This window comes from Silurus aristotelis, assembly GCF_946808225.1.
Source record: "Silurus aristotelis genome assembly, chromosome: 17".
Taxonomy (NCBI): Eukaryota; Metazoa; Chordata; class Actinopteri; order Siluriformes; family Siluridae; genus Silurus; species Silurus aristotelis.
The window spans coordinates 17,317,533-17,337,250 of record NC_139590.1 but is presented as its reverse complement, the minus strand read 5'-3'; the positions used below and the strand labels follow the sequence as shown (position 1 = coordinate 17,337,250).

General features: G+C 39.4%; 2 protein-coding genes across 2 annotated transcripts; one reads left to right on the top strand and one right to left on the bottom strand.

The window, feature by feature from the left end:
* The first annotated feature begins 514 nt into the window (after positions 1-514).
* dnaja3a (DnaJ heat shock protein family (Hsp40) member A3a) lies at positions 515-8,888 on the top strand. The gene is made up of 11 exons (XM_083565916.1): positions 515-957; positions 1,848-1,984; positions 4,586-4,669; positions 4,760-4,966; positions 5,534-5,686; positions 5,773-5,920; positions 6,277-6,341; positions 7,035-7,163; positions 7,254-7,369; positions 7,557-7,654; positions 8,018-8,888. Exons 1-11 carry the CDS (start codon positions 741-743, stop codon positions 8,038-8,040), a joined length of 1,377 nt encoding a protein of 458 aa, XP_083422042.1. The 5' UTR covers positions 515-740; the 3' UTR covers positions 8,041-8,888.
* hmox2b (heme oxygenase 2b) lies at positions 8,482-15,971 on the bottom strand. The gene is made up of 5 exons (XM_083565953.1): positions 15,830-15,971; positions 13,526-13,643; positions 12,781-13,272; positions 11,457-11,577; positions 8,482-11,363 (listed from the first exon to the last, which is right to left on the bottom strand). Exons 1-5 carry the CDS (start codon positions 15,916-15,918, stop codon positions 11,236-11,238), a joined length of 948 nt encoding a protein of 315 aa, XP_083422079.1. The 5' UTR covers positions 15,919-15,971; the 3' UTR covers positions 8,482-11,235.
* Positions 15,972-19,718: the final 3,747 nt, after the last annotated feature.

The following is a 19,718-nucleotide window of genomic DNA, read 5'->3' as shown; positions in this document are numbered from 1 at the left end:
CGATACCTGTGGCGGTCGTTGGCAACCCGGGCCTCGACCGATCCGGTATGAAATTCTCATTTGTGATCCGCATATTTGATTTGGCACATGTTTTACGCTGGATGCCCTTCCTAACGCAACCCTCCCCATTTACCCGGGCTTGGGACCGGCACTAAGAGTGCACTGGCTTGTGCCCCCCTAATGGCTGGGTTATCTATCTATCTATCTATCTATCTATCTATCTATCTATCTATCTATCTATCTGTCTGTCTGTCTGTCTGTCTGTCTGTCTGTCTGTCTGTCTGTATATATATATATATATATATATATATATATATATATATATATATATATATATATATATATATATATATATATATATATATCAATCACAAACACGAAATTGTATTATTATTTTTTTCAGAAAAAATATAGCATTACATTTTATGTCTTTTTATTATCTTTTTATAACGGAAATGCCGTTCTGAAGCGTCTTTACATCTATTTTGACCACTTCCACCACCCATACCGTAAGCGCTTTACCTTGTATTTTCAAGCTGCGTCTGGTTTGACCGCAGTAAGAAGCGACAGTGTATGATAATGAAGTGTCACACAATACTTAAACGATTTGAACCATAACATGCTTTATAATAACACAATATTGTTTATTTTTTATTATTACATAGTGTTAATAGTCAAGATCCGAAACCACGAGAGCTAACTCTTAGCTAATCGATCGTGCGCATGCGCGGCGTGTGCACATGATCGCGTCAGTAGCGATGGCGACGTCCGCGCGGTGTGCAGCACGCTGGGTGTCTGCCTCAGTGTCCTCTAATGTCCGGACTTATAGCACTTTTGCCTCCCGGCCTAATGGAGCTAATCGAGTTTTGGCGAATGTCTGGAGCGTCGTGTTTTGGTCAGCGGGCAGCAGAGTTGGAGAAGGAACTAATAAAGCGGTGACATTGACGCGTCAGATAGGTGAGCAATAAGGCCTGGCTAGCAGCATGCTAACAGCTATCTCCAGAGTAAGAGGTAGAGCAGACATACAGGAGGCAGCGCGTGGAGTTCCGGGTTTATATCACACACATTTCGTAGGTTGGTTAAAGTTATTAAAATACTGCTGTGTGATTCACGTAACCCTGGTGCTTGTTTATAAAACAGTGTCCTGCTGGCTGCTAAAGTTTACCGGTTTGCTTGATGCCGCTAACCAGTGCCGAGCTGACGGCTTGTTTCAGTGGTGACCTGCAGGTTGAACCTCAGCATTAGATACAAACCTGCCTTTTTATCTTCATTCCTTCTTTAGGACTACACCAGACACGACCATTTTATGTTGTTGGTTCAGTTCTGAATCTACAGATGATTGGCACATCCAGCTTCTATCACGTTGGCAAGTGGAGATTTTAGGCTCTGCTTTACTGATCGGAAGGTCGGGGGTTCAAGCCCGATTTTCGCCAAACTTCAATTCGAGCCCTTGAGGAAGGACCTTCTAACCTGACTTTCTAACATCTAACAACGCTGGGATATGTGAAGTGGAAATTTCATTGTGCTTTGTGGTACACATGACAAGTAAAACCTTTATCTTTATGTATATTTACATTCTGTATTTTTCATAGCATTTCTAATCATGGGATTTCGCATACACTCTTATCCAGAATGACTTACAAATCTCTCGCTTAGACAGCTGAGCAATTGTGAGTTAAGGGACTTGCTCAAGGGCCCAGTGTGACATCATAGTAGTGCTGGGATATGAACCCATGACCTTCCGATCAAAAGTCCAACATCTCCACTTCCCTACCACTTCCCAGGAGCTAGAAACATTATTCAACATACTGTAACTTTTGCAATGGTTTAATGGTGTGTGTTTGCAGGAGGAAACCCTCATCATCTTCTCCCCAGGCTGCATTTCCATGTTAGTGCTAGTGCCAGTAAAAAACAGGACTTTTATGAGATTCTCGGGGTTCCACGCACAGCATCGCAGAAAGAGATAAAGAAAGCCTATTACCAAGTAAGACTTCAAATCTCTCTTGTTTGTATCTGTAGCATGCAATGATTTCCAGAGACAAATCCATAAAGGCAACATCTTTAAATATAACTTGTTGCATCTCTACATGGGGCTGTATTTTATTTCTTTTTTGCTTATCTTGTAGTTTTATCTTGAACAAAATCTCTTTACATGTTGTTTGGATTTACTGTGCAGTTCAGGCTTGTCAGTCTACACTGCCTGGACAGTAGATGTTAATTGAGTGTCAAGCTTTTTCACCATATTCCAGTAAACATATTCAGTAGATCTGTATCGTACATGAGGCCAATAATGATTGTTTGAATAAATTCTGTAATCAATTTCACACTGATGGAACACATGGATGTAGTAACTGCAGTAGATGCAATTATTACCACACGTCCAACCTTATACCCACATGTGAGGTGCGATCTCCACAACAGGGTCATGATTTATTACTAGGTGCTGTAATAAGCATGTACAGACTACAACTATTCATGTGCTATTTAGCTACACGTGATTGTGAAAATACTGCAGAAAGAAATTGGTATAAAGACAATATACAGTGCCTTGCGAAAGTATTCGGCCCCCTTGAACTTTGCGAACTTTTGCCACATTTCAGGCTTCAAACATAAAGATATGAAACTGTAATTTTTTGTGAAGAATCAACAACAAGTGGGACACAATCATGAAGTGGAACGAAATTTATTGGATACTTCAAACTTTTTTAACAAATAAAAAACTGAAAAATTGGGCGTGCAAAATTATTCAGCCCCTTTACTTTCAGTGCAGCAAACTCTCTCCAGAAGTTCAGTGAGGATCTCTGAATGAACCAATGTTGACCTAAATGACTAATGATGATAAATAGAATCCACCTGTGTGTAATCAAGTCTCCGTATAAATGCACCTGCACTGTGATAGTCTCAGAGGTCCGTTTAAAGCGCAGAAAGCATCATGAAGAACAAGGAACACACCAGGCAGGTCCGAGATACTGTTGTGGAGAAGTTTAAAGCCGGATTTGGATACAAAAAGATTTCCCAAGCTTTAAACATCCCAAGGAGCACTGTGCAAGTGATAATATTGAAATGGAAGGAGTATCAGACCACTGCAAATCGACCAAGACCTGGCCGTCCCTCTAAACTTTCAGCTCATACAAGGAGAAGACTGATCAGGGATGCAGCCAAGAGGCCCATGATCACTCTGGATGAACTGCAGAGATCTACAGCTGAGGTGGGAGACTCTGTCCATAGGACAACAATCAGTCGTATACTGCACAAATCTGGCCTTTATGGAAGAGTGGCAAGAAGAAAGCCATTTCTTAAAGATATCCATAAAAAGTGTTGTTTAAAGTTTGAGATTTGTCTTCCAACAAGACAATGATCCAAAACATAAAGCAAAATCTACAATGGAATGGTTCACAAATAAACATATCCAGGTGTTAGAATGGCCAAGTCAAAGTCCAGACCTGAATCCAATCGAGAATCTGTGGAAAGAACTAAAAACTGCTGTTCACAAATGCTCTCCATCCAACCTCACTGAGCTCGAGCTGTTTTGCAAGGAGGAATGGGCAAAAATTTCAGTCTCTTGATGTGCAAAACTGATCGAGACATACCCCAAGCGACTTACAGCTGTAATCGCAGCAAAAGGTGGCGCTACAAAGTATTAACTTAAGGGGGTTGAATAATTTTGCACGCCCAATTTTTCAGTTTTTTATTTGTTAAAAAAGTTTTAAATATCCAATAAATTTCGTTCCACTTCATGATTGTGTCCCACTGGTTGTTGATTCTTCACAAAAAATTACAGTTTTATAGCTTTATGTTTGAAGCCTGAAATGTGGCAAAAGGTCGCAAAGTTTAAGGGGGCCGAATACTTTCGCAAGGCACTGTATAACTCAACTACTATACATGCAATCACAGCACAGATAGACACATGATGGGAAAATAAACACTTGATAAGCTTCATTTATAAATCAACTTTTTGTAAAAATGTGTGCTGCTTGATCAGGATTGAATAACTAAAGTAAAAAAGATTTCCTGTCTACAAATAGCCATACAGCAGTTTGTTTCAGTGCAGCAATCAGTATTAATACACCTGATTGTCTCACTAGAATTTTTTTTACATTGTTAGCTAACACAGTTTAATCAGTGACACGTGACTTATGTGTAAAAATAATTAATGTGACCTGTATTCTAGTAGCAACACAATATTTCTAGTAGTTAATTGAACACACTAGTTCATTCTGTATTATTTAATAAATTACGTTTCAAAGGGAATTATTGAAAATGCATTACATAAAAAAATCTGATTCTCTAAATCTAATGCTCTGAAGATTAAAGAAGTAAAAGTTGGCGGGTTTAAGGTGTGGTGTAGCTGCAGTGGTGTTTGCTGCACAGATTCTTTCTTTCCCCAGGCAAGAGTCTGAGATATACTCCGCACATCTGCAACATATCCCTCTTTTCAATTCCTGCCTTTAGATTTTTTATTATATTGGAGTTTTGTGTAAACATTCTTACGGAGTGTAACAGGTAGAAATGATTGTCTGTGCTAATTGTCCTGTCGCAGTCCTGTTTTTGTTTCAACACATTGACATTTTCTTTTTTCTTTCAGCTGGCAAAGAAATATCATCCAGACACAAATAAAGATGACCCACAGGCCAAAGAGAAATTTGCACAGTTGGCTGAAGCCTATGAGGTCTCATTATAAAACACATGTAACAAAGTGCATAAAAGTGTGTTGCTGTGATGAACATATTTACATCTCATGTGCCTGGTCTTATTGCAGGTGCTTGGTGATGAGATGAAGAGGAAGCAGTATGACACATACGGCACAGCAGGGTTCGGTGCAGCTGGCGCTGGAGCAGGTCAGCAGCAGTACTGGAGCAGTGGTGCCAGCATAGACCCTGAGGAACTTTTCCGCAAGATCTTTGGGGAGTTTTCTGGAGCTCGAGGCTTTGGCAATCTCAATGGCATCTATGATCAGCCTCAGGAGGTCAGTATGTTTAAACACTGATGAACAGGGAGCTGGCTTGAAACACAAACTTGAGGAGGAATCATTTATTTCTCCAAGTAATACCACAGCACTGTTGAATCTGATTGGTCAGAAATGTACTTGTCTAAGATTCACCACCCTGTTGTTGTTGATTTCACTAAATCAGTATGGCATCAAATATTTTATAAGCCACATTAGACAGTTTGAATGGTTTGGGAAATGTGAATTTGCTTCTGAAAGTTTCGGAACTGCAAAGATGGTTTCAGCAAGATGTTGGGTTTTAGATCAAAATGAAGATGAATGAGACGACAGATCAGAATTTCAGCTTTCATGTCCTAGTACTTCTATATTTCTGTCTGAGTCTTATTTGAAAGAGGTGTTTTGGTAGAATGGTACATTATTATTGCCCCAAGTCTTCATGGTGAACCAAATAGCCCTTGGCTTTGCTTTCCAATACATACAAAAAGACTGTATTTGGTCAATGATTATGAAGTAGAAGTTTTTTAACAGCAGGACAGAATTAGTTTTTTCTAAGCTGGTAACAATGTTCATTATGTTTCTCCTCAGTATGTGATGGAGCTGACATTTACACAAGCTGCCAAAGGCGTGAATAAGGAACTCACAGTGAACATCGAGGCCGCCTGCCAACGCTGTCATGGTAAAGGACATGAGCCGGGCTCTGAAATCCAGCGCTGCAACCACTGCAACGGCACAGGAATGGTGAGTCGTGCGCTTGACGTCGACAAACTGAGCTACAGATAGAAAAATCAGCCATTATCCTATACATGGCCTTTGTGTCCTTATAGGAGACTGTGAATAAAGGACCATTTGTGATGGGCTCTACCTGTCGGCGGTGCGGCGGCCGTGGCTCAGTAATCACCTCCCCCTGTGTAGCATGTAAAGGAACGGGTCGGAGCAAGCAGAGACGCACCGTCATGGTTCCGGTTCCTGCTGGTGAGTGGCTCGGCTAAAACCAACATTCACATGCAGCGACCCCCAACGTTAAATTCAGTTACAAATAAGGGGTTGTTAGTGCTAACATGGATTCCCAGTTTCAATAACATGGCCTGTCCACACATATAGTAGGTGAAATATGTTTTCAGGTCCACATTAGTGTAGACAAGGCCGAAATTACTTCCAATGTAACTCTTAGTTACATTACAAAATATTTGTAATTGTTAGACTGTGTTCAGCACAGATATTCTACTGCACATGTTGCCAGATTGTGAGATGGGAAAGTTTTATATCTTCATATATTTGTTTGAGATCTGAACTGTGCTTTGAAGCTTGCTGTGTTGTTGGTTGCACAGGTATTGAAGATGGGCAGACAGTCAGAATGCCTGTGGGAAATAAAGAGATCTTTATCACATTTAGGGTGAGTTGTGATGTAGTGTATTTTAACTCCCTTCAAATAGCAATGTTTTTTTTCTACCCAGAATGAAGAAAAGTTTTTGAAAATCTGCTTATGAACCTGTAAAGGATTACTGCAACGATTCTTAAATCCACAGTAAATGAAGATTATGCAGGATTCAGAAAATGGGCATGAGAATTACTTAGTAAACCTAATAAACTCCTGCTACACCTGAATATTTTCCTAAAAGCACATCCAGAAGTGTTATTTTCCCAGTATAGATTTATAAATGAATTGAAAAACAGCTTGTTACATTTGTATCTATTTATCTGTTATGTTAGCTGCTCTAAGTAATGTTAGACCCACTTGCCACTTTTTGTCTTATAGTATCACAGATTATAATTTTGATTGGAAAGTCGGGGGTTCAAGCCCCATTTTAGCCAAACTTCCATTCGAGCACTTGAGCAAGGACCTCATATAATAAATTTTTTAATTATATTTAATATATAGTTTTTTACTAAATATTGTTTTAATTATTTTATTTTATTTTTTTATGAATTATCTAATTTGTTCATGATAAATTAGACACATTTGTCACAATTCTTTAAATTTTGTTTTTTATTAGCATGATGCTACATGCACTCATACAAATCTCTTGTTAATGAAATTTGTATCTGTATTTGCATTTGTCTAATGTCCAGCTTTACTGGTCTTCAGGTCCAGAAGAGTCCTGTGTTTAGGCGAGATGGTGCTGATATACACTCAGATGTTCAGATTTCAGTGGCTCAGGCCATCCTGGGAGGCACAGTGCGAGCACAGGGACTCAGTGAGACGGTCAACCTTTCTGTGAGTTAGATACAATATGCTCGCATTTTTGACAGATTTGTTGTTCAGGTGAATTGAAACGATGTCTAACTCTGATGATATATTTTGTAGATTCCTGCTGGTGTCCAGGCTGATCAGAAGATCAGGCTTTCTGGAAAGGGAATCCCACGTGTCAGTGGCTATGGTTACGGTGACCATTACATCCATATCAAGATTAAAGTTCCCAAGTACGTCCCTGTTGAACTTTGTTTAAATGATGTGTTAGTTTGAGTACAGTGTTTAAGCCTATAATAGCTATAAAAAGGGGGTCTGACTAAATTGGGGAAAGGGGCAGGGCTGTAGGGGGCAATCACTGTAGAATAGTTAATTGTGAGAAATATCTGATGGAGAATCTCTGATCATGCTGCTCTGTAGGATGCTAACTGATAGACAGCGAGCACTCGTTATAAGCTACGCAGAAGACGAGGTGGATGTGGAGGGAACTGTAAATGGAGTCACCACCACCACTACAGGTAAATTATACACACACACAGTTTATAGTTTCTAATATATGAAATGTTATCATCTTTATGTAAAGTTTCTATAACAATGTGTAGTTAATAAAACAAATAAGAAAAGTATATGTTTAAAAAAGATACATTTATTGGAAGGTAATTTACTATGAGGTGGCCGCTTCTCACACATTACCACCCTAGCATTGATTATTTACCTCCAAAAGTGTCAAGTGTTTCTTTCCTTTTTACATTGTGGATGAATACATTTTACTGTACTCTAGTCAGGTCTACCCCTACCCTCCACTCTACTCATAATATCTATACAGTTATCTGATTAGAAACACACATCTAAATAAGATAAATTGCTCTGTACTTCCTCAGGTAAAAGATCTACAGGAAACTGAGAGCACTGTGGAGGACGACGCAGGGCAGGTGCTCTGACAGACTGCTGGACACAGAAAAGAGAAACAAGACATTTGAGAATTTCCACTTCTCTTCTGAAGCAGCCCGTCATGTCAGGAGATACCATTCTTTCGATACAGGCCTAATAGAAGATGGTCTTCTCTACAAGGACTCTGCTCATCCACACTGAAGATGATCTAACTAGCTTTATGTGCAGTGGTGTCTAGTGTGTGGAAGGCATTCAGAGCTCGATAAACCCACCTTGTGGGATTTCTCTCTGCACAGATGAGAAAAGAGTGAGTTACAGGAACCTCTGCTCTGCTTCAATAGAGAGTAAATGAAATGCTGAACGTCAGTGTTTAAACAGAAGCCATATATACTTTAATTACCACTTTACCATAAATTAAATGTGACATTTAACAAACAGGAACATGAGTCAGATGTTTTGCATAAATTTTATTAGTCTAAAAGATATAACTAGTCAGAAATGTACAAGAGCACATATGGGCATAAAAGACTGAACTATCAGCAAAAACCGTTACTAATCCTTAACTGATTGTCAATTCAGCTGCTTCACTGTAGTACGCAGTCCTCATTTAAAGGTGCAATATGTAAAATTGAATAAATAAATCAGTTCGTCTGTGGGCTTTTAATTAGGTACAGTAAACTGTGTATATTTAAATCTTTTCTTGATCAATGTTGGATCATCCTGTCAGTGGAATCTGTTATACACATCTACCTTTACATAATAGTTTTGTGCATCAATGCCACCTGCATTCGCAAAGTGTGTTTTAAAAAATTCAAATGTAACCTGCTGTAGTGAATTTGTTGAACATGAGCAGAAGTCCAATGTTTCAGTGTTTGTGTAATGTTTAACCTTTTATATAACCCACATGGTAATTAATAGCACTTAAAGGAAAATTATTTAACATGACTCCAATTTTGGTGTCAAAATATGAGCAAAAATGTACACCATTATGTGTACAAGGGAAAGTGTAAAATGCACTTTCAATCCAAGAAAGAAACCACTGTGCATATATAATAAACAGTGTGCAAAAAAAGGTTGCACTTTCACTATAAGAGCATTAAGCTATTTGGGTAAAAGGGAGAGAGACTATAGGGAGGCCTGAAATATTTCCATTGCTCAAATCAACTGCATTGTGCAAACATAGTATTCATCTACTATTGAATTAAATCCTGACTCAGACTTTTATTACAGCTGGTAACATCAGCATCATATGACAAACTGTCTCTAAGATCCAGACTCACCCACTGTCAAAAAAAAAAAAAAAAAGTAATGAGAGCTTCTAAACTTCTGGATCATGTGTTAAATTAACAAAATGTCAAGAAAAGCATAATTTAATGGCACAAAGATGTTTAACACTAGTACTGCACAACCTGCTGAAATAAGTATGTATTTAATGTTTCCAAATTCATTCTACATTCTTCTCTGAACGTCCAAAAAGTGGTAACATATGCTGCCTTAACAAACACTTAAAACCCCCAGGACTGATAAATCAGTAACTAAAATCACAGCACAATGTGTTAAAACTAGTACTTTATCAGCATATATATTTAGCAACAATAGTCTATTATTTCAGTACTTCTTAAAAGCTACAGTATTAGTCATATAAAAACCATCATATCAGAGCAGAGTGGTAAATCATGTGACACTTGCATGTATTAAACTGTCTACTGCATCAAGAACTGATATGGTATAGTAGTGTTTGGTTTTGAATGCCCAGATTATTATTTTGGTCATTTAAAACACAGAGCAAAAGAACATACACTGCAACGCCAGTCTTGTCAAGTTGGAAAGAGCTAATAGCAGGCGTGCACACACACAGTCTGCCCTGCAGATAAACTGCTCTCTGGTTCATGCATAACAGCATTTATCATTATTGAAAGCAGTTATGTGTGATATGGAGTATAGATGTATCCATATGTGAAATATTCAGATTACACAGTAAAAAAATGGGCCCTGTCCCAAACAGTGCCCTAATCTCTGTGGTCCTGTTGTGGTGAGGATACATAGGTGTGTGCCTATGATGCAACAAAAAAAATAAACATCTGATCTAATTCAAATCATCTTTAGTTGCTGAATCACAGGCTGCTGGTTTCAAATCTTTAACTTCTTTATCTTACTCTCCATTCAGCATGTGTAGCTCTGTTTTTCCTGAAATGGAAGCCTGCAGTCTTTTATAAATAACACTGAAGAGCCTTACTGCAAACATTCATTACTTGAAAATATCTTAATTGTATTTATTTATTTTAGGGAATTAGTTTTGCTCTGTTATAGCTTCAATTCTGCTAAATGCCATTTAATTATTTACTAATAATTTGGAGTGTTTTCTCCATTTTATCTGCGAGCTGCTTCTGATGCACCCTGTCTTGAGCTTGAGCATAACTGCATATTGGCTAAGAGATAATGTGGTAAGATTCAGAGTGCAAAGTGCTTTTTTTCCCCATTTTTTTTTCTTTGTCTTGTTCTTTAAGAACCAGCACATCCTCTGGCTGCTACAAGTTTTTGATTGATGGCTCTTATTTTCTAGAATTTGAGCCTCCAAAACTTTATAAAATTAAATCAATCTTTAGGTAAACGTTGCTAAGGGGGAAATTTCATCTATAAAAGCAAGCAAGGCAAGTTAGCTGGCTGATAACAGGTTACAATGCACATGGCATGGGGTTAACCAATGAAAGGATGTGGAAATTTAACATGTAGATGTACTAATGTACTTGTGAACAATCTTCTCATGCCTTTTTTAAATAAGCAACACCTTAGAGCATCACAGAGACAATGATCAGAAGCTGCAAGTGTGCCATTTGGGCCAGGGTATAAATGTGTTATTCCAAAACTTCTGAAATGAATTGAATAAACCACAGAGAAGTATTATAACCGTATTAATAGTTATCTATATGCAATACACTATGCAGCAAAAGTCTAACACATTCACTCAGTAAGTGAAAGCTGAGTGGGACAACATTTCCCAGGTAAAGAAGCATATAAAGAATGTATTCATCAGTCAGACCCAAAAGGTCATCCTTCTTTTAAGAGGTTAATGATGGAAGTTCCTCCTTCATGCTTGTCTGAGAACAGGCTTAGCAATTTTCTTAAGATCAGGATACCGGTAAGGGGAAGGTGCTCAAACATCGGCATAGGAATTACACATTTACAATTCCATTGACACATGAATGGATCATATGAGGTACCAGGCAACCAATCCGGCAAGAGCAGCGATCCACGCTGCTAGCAGCACTCGGCCTGTGGGGTTTCTGAGAAGCGCTGCAGCCATTTGATAAACATATGCTGATCCTCCACTGGCTGCTACAACAAGAAAGAGACAGATGCTTTCAGCAAATAATTTGCAGCACTTATTTTCAAAATATTTTGTAAGACTAACTGATGGATCAGGTTTACCCATTTTGGCAGCATAGTAAGGACATTTGCTGATGTCTCCTGTCATGTGATCGTGGATGGGACCTCCATCCAGAACATCATCTTGAATAGTCTTCCCAATTTCCTCCAACTCCTGAAAAACCTACATTAAACACAGAATCAATCAGTCACAAGGAATTAAATGTTAATGTATACTACTGTTAGTGCCCACAGAATATTACATTGATATTTCAGTTCAACTCCACATACACAGCAATACTCTATCTTTCAATACTTAAATCATTAGAAGGCTGAAGGCCAAATACCAGAGGTCCTGCTTGCAACTGCATCAGTGCAAAGTATCACTTTATAATGTCAGGTCAATCTTTACAATTGCTGTATTTTATTTTTACCAAAACAGTGGCATGTGTATGTGAGATATGAGAAAACCAGCCTCTAATTTATGCTGTAGTCACCACAAACTTCACAATTAGCATAAAAGTAAACTCTTATCAACATTCATGTGCTGCTCACCTCACCCACATTACTCTACCTCTTCTCAGTGTAATTGATCAACTCTCACTGTATATTTTCATTACCCAATTCCAAACCAGCTCTTTCCCTTTCTACAGCAAACGTTACTCACAACTGTTCCACACAAAAACTATAAAAATAAACTTTAAAGATTTTGTCACTGTTTATAGGTTTCACTGTTTATTGGATTTCCTGTTAGGAATGCCTATTAGATACCTACCTACAAGATCCTGACAGCCATGTCCACAACAGTGGATAAAAAAATCACACTAGTGCAGGTGTGATTGCAAATCGTAAATGAGATGTTTGTTTTCAAGAAACAAGAGTAGAAGAAAGCAGAAAAACAGTCTGAGGATGAAAACAATAAAGTTAAAATGTAAAAAAATAAAAAATGTAGTTTTTAACATGGTGAAACACCATGGCAATGGTGAAAAGTGGAAAGAAAGTATTATTAACATTTGTTGGATGTCTAAGGAAATCAGTCTAAGAAACAGCTGTCTGTAAGTATATATACACACACACACACACACACACACACACACACACACACACACACACACACACACACACACATATAGACAGACAGACAGCTGTTTCTTAGACTGAGATAATGTGAAGCTAACTGTCATCAAATTTTAAAAAAGGGTTTAAAAAGGGTTCTTGAGGGTCAAAAAATGGCATATGGTATAAAAATGTGAAATTTCTGAGACGGAGCGGTGGAAAGAGCTTCTGTCACTGTTTGGTGTGGCAGATGCTAGAGAACATGACTGAGCACTAACCAGACATGGATTCTAACACTGGGACAGTAAATATCTTCAGTGCAGTATCCTACCTCCATGTTGAACTGGAACGCTCTCACAGCCTCCTGAACAATTTTTTCTTTGGTGCTGGTATCAAGCTCCAGCTCATTCATTCGACTCCGGTACAGCTGCTTGAATGCTTTGTTGCTGTGGATGCTGTCAAACTGGTAGAAAAACACTCCCTCTCCTGTAGGGGGCAGCTTGAGAGCACGCTGGGCCACTTTCTTTAACACCTGACCTCCTGAGAGGTCACCCATGTAGCGTGTGTATGCGTGAGCCACCAGTAAAACCGGGTCGTCGTGAGCGATTTCATGAATGCGCTCCACATAGCGCTGAGTGGCAGGAGAGCAGCTGATCTGATCTTTCCAGTCCTTGCCGTAGAAGTACTCAAGATCCCGAGCAAGTGCGTCACGCCGGTGAAGCTCGCTGGGGAAGTAAAGAGGTGCAAACTGTGGGTGATCCTTGTTTTTCTCAATTTCTTCCTCTATAGCTGAATAGGTGTAGTAAAGTGCCACAGCTCCAAGCTGGAAGCAGAGAAATGCAGGTTAATTTCCTTTGTTTTTAAGGATTTCTGTTTCAGTGACGACAGTGTAATGGAAAAGAGAGAGAGAGAGAGAGAGAGAGAGAGAGAGAGAGAGAGAGAGAGAGAGAGAGAGAGAGAGTGTGTGTGTGTAAGTGAATAAATGAGAGAGAAAGAATTAGCCAGTCTAAACTGCAGGAATGCCGTAATTCCCTGTACACGCCAACTTTTTTTTTATTTATTTTTTTATGTCTAACCTTAAAGAGCTCCTTGCGTATGCGTCCACGAAGGAAATCTTTGACGAACTGTGTGTTTTCAGCTTGCTCATGAACTGCTTTGGTTCCTGCAGCCAGCAGCTCAGAGAGGTCTTCTGGTCTGAAAGGTAATGAGTTTCAGTAGCTTGACTAGAAATTCTGAAACTAAATAAATAAAGGTTTGTTGACAAATGCATACACATTATGTGTATAAGCACTATGTAGAACTTGAACATTATAAAAGATTAATAAATTACTTGTATTAAAACAATACACTAACACCTGAAGCCAATATGTCCAGGATATTAGGTTTTCCCATTTGCTGTTCTGTCATATGAGTCCAATAGGCTGTTTTAACGGTCACTGGTATTTTTATTTCACCATCTCAAAATCCTGAGAAAGGCTTTCACACACAAAAAGATAATTAAATAAAAAATAAAAAAGACTACATTTTATGATTGCTTAAACATACAGCACACCATTTTTTCTTCTTCTTCTTTCGACTTCACCCATTAGGGGTTGCCACAGCAGATCATCCGTCTCCATACCCCCCTGTCCTCTACATCTGCCTCTTTCAAACCAACTACCTGCATGTCTTCCTTCACCACATCCATAAACTTCCTCCTTGACCTTCTTATCTTCTCCTTCCTGGTGGCTCTATCCTCAGCATTCTCCTACTGATATACCCCATGTCCCTCCTCTGCACATGTCCAAACCATCTCAATCTCGCCCCCCTCACCTTATCTCCAAAACGTCCTACATGCGCCGTCCTCTAATAAACTGTCCTCATTTCTAATCCTGTCCATCGTTGTCACTCCCAACGAAAACCTCAACATCTTCAGCTCTGCTACCTCCAGCTCCACCGCCTGTCTTTTACTCAATGCCACTGTCTCTAAACCATACAACATCTCAGGTCTCACCACAGTCCTATAAACTTTCCCTTTCACTGTCGCAGATACCCTTCTATTACAAATCACTACACTCTTCTCCACCCACTCCACCCTGCCTGCACTCTTTTCTTCACTTCTCTAACACACTCTCCATTACTTTGCACTGTTGACCCCAGGTACCTGAACTCCTCCACCTTCTCCACCTCTTCACCCTGCAACTGCACCACTCCACTGCCCTCCCTCTCATTCACACACATCTACTCGGTCTTACTCCTACTGACTTTCATTCCCCCGCTCTCCAGCACATACCTCCACCTCCCCAGGCTCTTCTCAACCTGCTCACTACTCTCACCACAAATAACAATATCATCCGCAAACATCATAGTCCATGGAGACTCCTGTCTGACCTTATCCGTCAACCTGTCCCAGTCACCACTGCAAACAGGAAAGGGCTCAGAGCCGATCCTTGATGCAGTCCAACCTCCACTTTGAACCAGTCTGTCGTTCCTACTGCACACTTCACTGCTGTCACACTGTCCTCATACATGTCCAGCACCACCCTCACATACTTCTCTGACCCACCTGACTTCCTCATACAATACAATTCCTCTCTCTGCACTCTGTCGTATGCTTTCTCTAAATCCACACACACACAATGCAACTCCTTCTGATCTTCTCTATTCTTCTCCATCAACATTCTCAAAGCAATACAGCACACTCTACCATGTTAAAATATTTAATTATTGTTTGCACTACTCCTTTCCAAATCCCACCACACTTATTAGCACTATAAAGAAATGTGGAACTGGTGACCAGTCAAGCACAGAACACTCTAGCACGAAAACCGTTACGCACAACACCTTCACTTGAAATCTAACAAAATGTCAATAAATCACTATCATGCAAAAACAAAAACAATAGTCACACTCAAATAACATTTTCATGTGAGACGTGAAAATCACACAACTCACAGCAAATGCTTCATCATCAGAGACATTGGAGCAGGATAATGACTATAGAGACATAAAGCCTCTCTGTATTAATGCACATAATTAGCTTGTAGGTTTTGAACTGGGTAATTTGGCGTTGTGTAACATGGGACTGGGTCGGTTAATGAATTCAACATTTGTGGACCCCTGATTAAAGGAAACTTCCTAAAAATGTCATAAAATGAATGGAAAGCTGAAGGGTTTTAACTTTCTCAACATGCTCACATAGTTTTTACTTAATGTGTATCACTACAAACGGCATATAATACAGATACTTTTAACAAAAATCCCTTCTACTGGTGCAATAGAACATTATCAATGTCAGGTTCCTTTACTGCTCTACTCCATAATGGTTTTTCCACTAGTTCCATTCCTTTATCTTTCTATAATGTTTAGTCATGTGTTTATATTTTAAACTGTCACAATACCTGACATTGTAGTTTTCCTCTTTATCCTCGTACACGGGACCTTCACCATTTCCTTCACTTGCTGAATCTTCTGTCTTTACTGCAGACATGTTGCACCCTCAGTATCTGCTGACTGGTGTGGAAGTGGTTACGACACGTGCTTTTTGAATACTCGGTCAAGTTTAAACTAAGAATACTGTAGGAACACAAGTGGAGCCTCCATGTAAAAGATGAAAAAGACACTTCGGTATTGCTTCTTATTCAAACTCAAACTCCTGATCTATTCATGTGTTTAGGTATTAGGTCACAAATCTGCACACGACAGACCATAATATTAAAATTGTGGGGAAAATTGATCTAGTTTGCAAATGTATTTTTAAATAATAAAAAAAAAAGGTAAATGTTATGAGTGTGTTAGTGGACATGACCATTAAAGTGTCTCAATATAAGTACACCTGTTTCTGGAAAGTCCCAGAGTCTGTAATAAAACATTTCCAAACTTACAGCATAATTACATTTAATAAGATTTATCAATAAAAAAACCCACAATGCAATATGAATAACTGTGACTCATTAATAACATTTCATTCCACTGACTCCTGTTCAGCACATGTGAACAGCGGACATTGGAAACACAAGCTAACGGTGAAGTTTCACATTTCGCTGCACTCAAAAGTTAGATTTAGGTACATTGAACTATGCTGTGAATTCCTTTCATGAAAAATCAAGACATCACAGTGCATTTTCTTCAGAATGCAGTGCATTCAGAAAGTATTCATAGCGCTTCAACTTTTTCCACATTTTGTTGTTACAGTTTTATACCAAAATTTATTAAATTAATTAATCCAGTAATTAAACGAAAAACATCCCATGTACATAAGTCTTTTTGAGTTTGATGCTACAAGCTTGGCACCTATTTGTAGGCAGTTTCTCCCATTCTTCTTTGCAGAACCTCTCAAGCGCCAACAGGTTGGATGGGGAGCGTTGAAGTACAGCTATTTTTTTTAGATCTCTCCAGAGATGTTCAGTCGAGATCAAGTCTGGGCTCTGAATTCAAGGACATTCACAGAGTCGTCCTTTAGCCACTCTTACCTTGGCTGTGTGCTTAGGGCTGTTGTCCTGTTGGAAAATAACCGTCGCCCCAGTCAGAGGTCCAGAGCGCTCTGGAGCAGGATTTCATCAAGGATGTCTCTGTACATTGCTGCATTCATCTTCCCTTGATCCTGACTTGTCTCAGAGTTCCTGCTGCTGAAAAACATCCCCAAAGCATGATGCTACCACCACCATGCTTTACTGTAGGGATGGTATTGTCCAGGTGATGAGCGGTACCTGGTTTCCTCCAGACACTTGGCATTCAGGCCAAAGATTTCAATCTTTATTTCTCATGGTCTGAGAGTTCTTCAGGTGCCTTTTGTGAAAAACCAAAAACTAACCCTAACCCTGGCAGGATTTATGTGCCTTTTACTGAGGATTGGCTTCTGTCTGGCCACTCTTCCATACAGGCCTGATAAGTGGAGTTCTGCAGAGACGGTTGTTCTTCTGGAAAGTTCTCCCCTCTCTACAGAAAAACGCTGGAGCTCTTTCAGAGTGAATATCAGGTTCTTAGTCAGATAGGTCTACAGACAATTCCTTGGACTTCTGCTCTGATATGCACTGTTAACTGTGGGGCCTTTATATAGACAGGTGTGTGCCTTTCCAAATCATGTCCAATCAACTGAATTTACCACAGGTAGACTCCAATCAAGTTTTAGAGACGTCTCAAGAATGATCAGTGGAAACAGGATAACTGTCACGCAAAGGCTGTGAATATTTATGTACATTTGATTATTTTTTTTTGCTTATTTTTAATACATTTGCAATGATTCTTTCACATTGTCAACAAAGCAGTTTGCAGTGTTGCTGCGTACACAAACAGACTGCATATTTAATCATGGTCATGTCCGGTGGCACATAACCTAATCCATTTTGCATGCCGAGCATCTAGTGTGACTGCAGCCTTAGTCAGAGAAGTAACCATGACACCAAGGGTCAGGCTCGACATGATGCTCCCACCACCGTGCTTCAAGGTTTTAAGATGTAAAAAATAGAAACATTTGGAAAGGTACGAATGGGACCAAAACACACAGCACCAAGTTTTACTTCAGCAAGTTTCTGTGTATAATTTCAGCTATTGCCATTTACTAAAGCAAAACTCAGCAGCAATAGAGCACAGCCTCGGGTCCTGGTTCTGAATCAAGGCCAGAGAACAATTTATGGCGAAGAAATGGTGAGACTGCTGAACCAACAAACTTCTGCCGAAGCAACAAAGATTTGTCACACGCAGGGCAAAAACCTGTTTATACAACTGAGTCAGCTGATAGTGAGGAAGGAGACAAGAGCCCAATAGACAAGGCCATGACTTTGTCAGTAAACTCTTTGTGTTGTCCGCGACTGACCTCACTGTGAATTTACAACTTCATATGTGTGTTTTAACTAATGTCCATGCTGCAGTGTCTCACACAAGCTAATGCTCATGGCTTCAGTCAATTAGCTGCTATTGATAAACCCTGATACTCACTACACCTAGTATTTATACACCCCATTTGGAACACAGCCGGATATTTTATGCCATGCCTGCATCCCAGTGAGTCTCACCGCAAATACAGCCGTCTGCAAACCAAGGTCATTTGAAATCAAGAGGTTATTAACAGTAAGCAAAAATAAGCGACTAGCTCGGTGTAATCTATCAGCGTGGGTACTGACAGCTCGCTAGCATCCTCCAGCTAACGTCTCTCAGCAACATTTGTTAAATTATTTTCGGGCTCTCAGTGATCAGCCCCAAACCCTTCACATGCTCCCTAAAAGCTTATGAAACAAAGGCTAACTGCTAATACTCACCAGTGTTAACAAATTCAGGAACACACTCTCCTCTTCTGTTTACTTCGTACTTCCGGTCAGAAGGGGGACGTGCGTATTTGCCACGTGCTAACAGTGGTTCGCAGGCGTCGTAGCGGTCGCCATATTGCAACGGTCTCCAAAGGAGCAGCTGCAAATCTCAGATATGAGGATCTGTAGATGAGCAAGATTGCTGCTGAAGATGTGGGATCGTTGAATGAACGTCACGTTCAGCTTTGTGTTTTATGTACCAGAAAATGCAATAGAGTCTTACTTTAATATATGAATGGGATGTTCAGTGAACTTTGGCTGCAAGATATATGAAAAAACATCCACATGTGATAAATGACTTATACTGGGGATACTAGAACCATGCCTATACTAACACACCCAGAGGGGCAATTAAACCAGTTCACCTAGTTTTTTTATTTAATTGTATATTTTAGGAAACCCACCTGGATATGGACAGAACATTCTGAAGAAACTTTATACAGTCACTATTTGTACATTTATATAATTTTGCAGATGACCTTATCCAGAGGATCTACAATAATCTTATTTACATAATTGAGTATAGTTTGGGGCCTTTAAGAGTGTAACCTGAGCCAACTAATGTTAATAATACAACCCCATTTCCAAAAAGTTGGGACAAGCTGTGTGAAATTAAGTAATGCAGTGCCAAATGTTTTAAATTGGTGAATAGACTGCTGGCATGTGAGTTCAGCACCATGCTATTGTAATAGATGCAGGAATGTGGTTGCTCTAAGACCTTGCTCTTGGTGTATCCCAGATAAGGCAGCATCCATGGTTTTCAAAAAGAATTCAAAATTTTGATTTGTCCGACCACAGAACAATTATTTACTTTGCTCAGTCCATTTAAAATGAGATCTGGACAGAAACAATGGAAGCATTTCTGGAACATTTTCACATATGGCTTCTTCTGTGCATGATGGAGCCTAAACCTGAATTTGTGGTTGGCATAGCAAACTGTATTCACAGGCAAAGATTTCTGGAGGTGTTTCTGAGCCCATGCAGT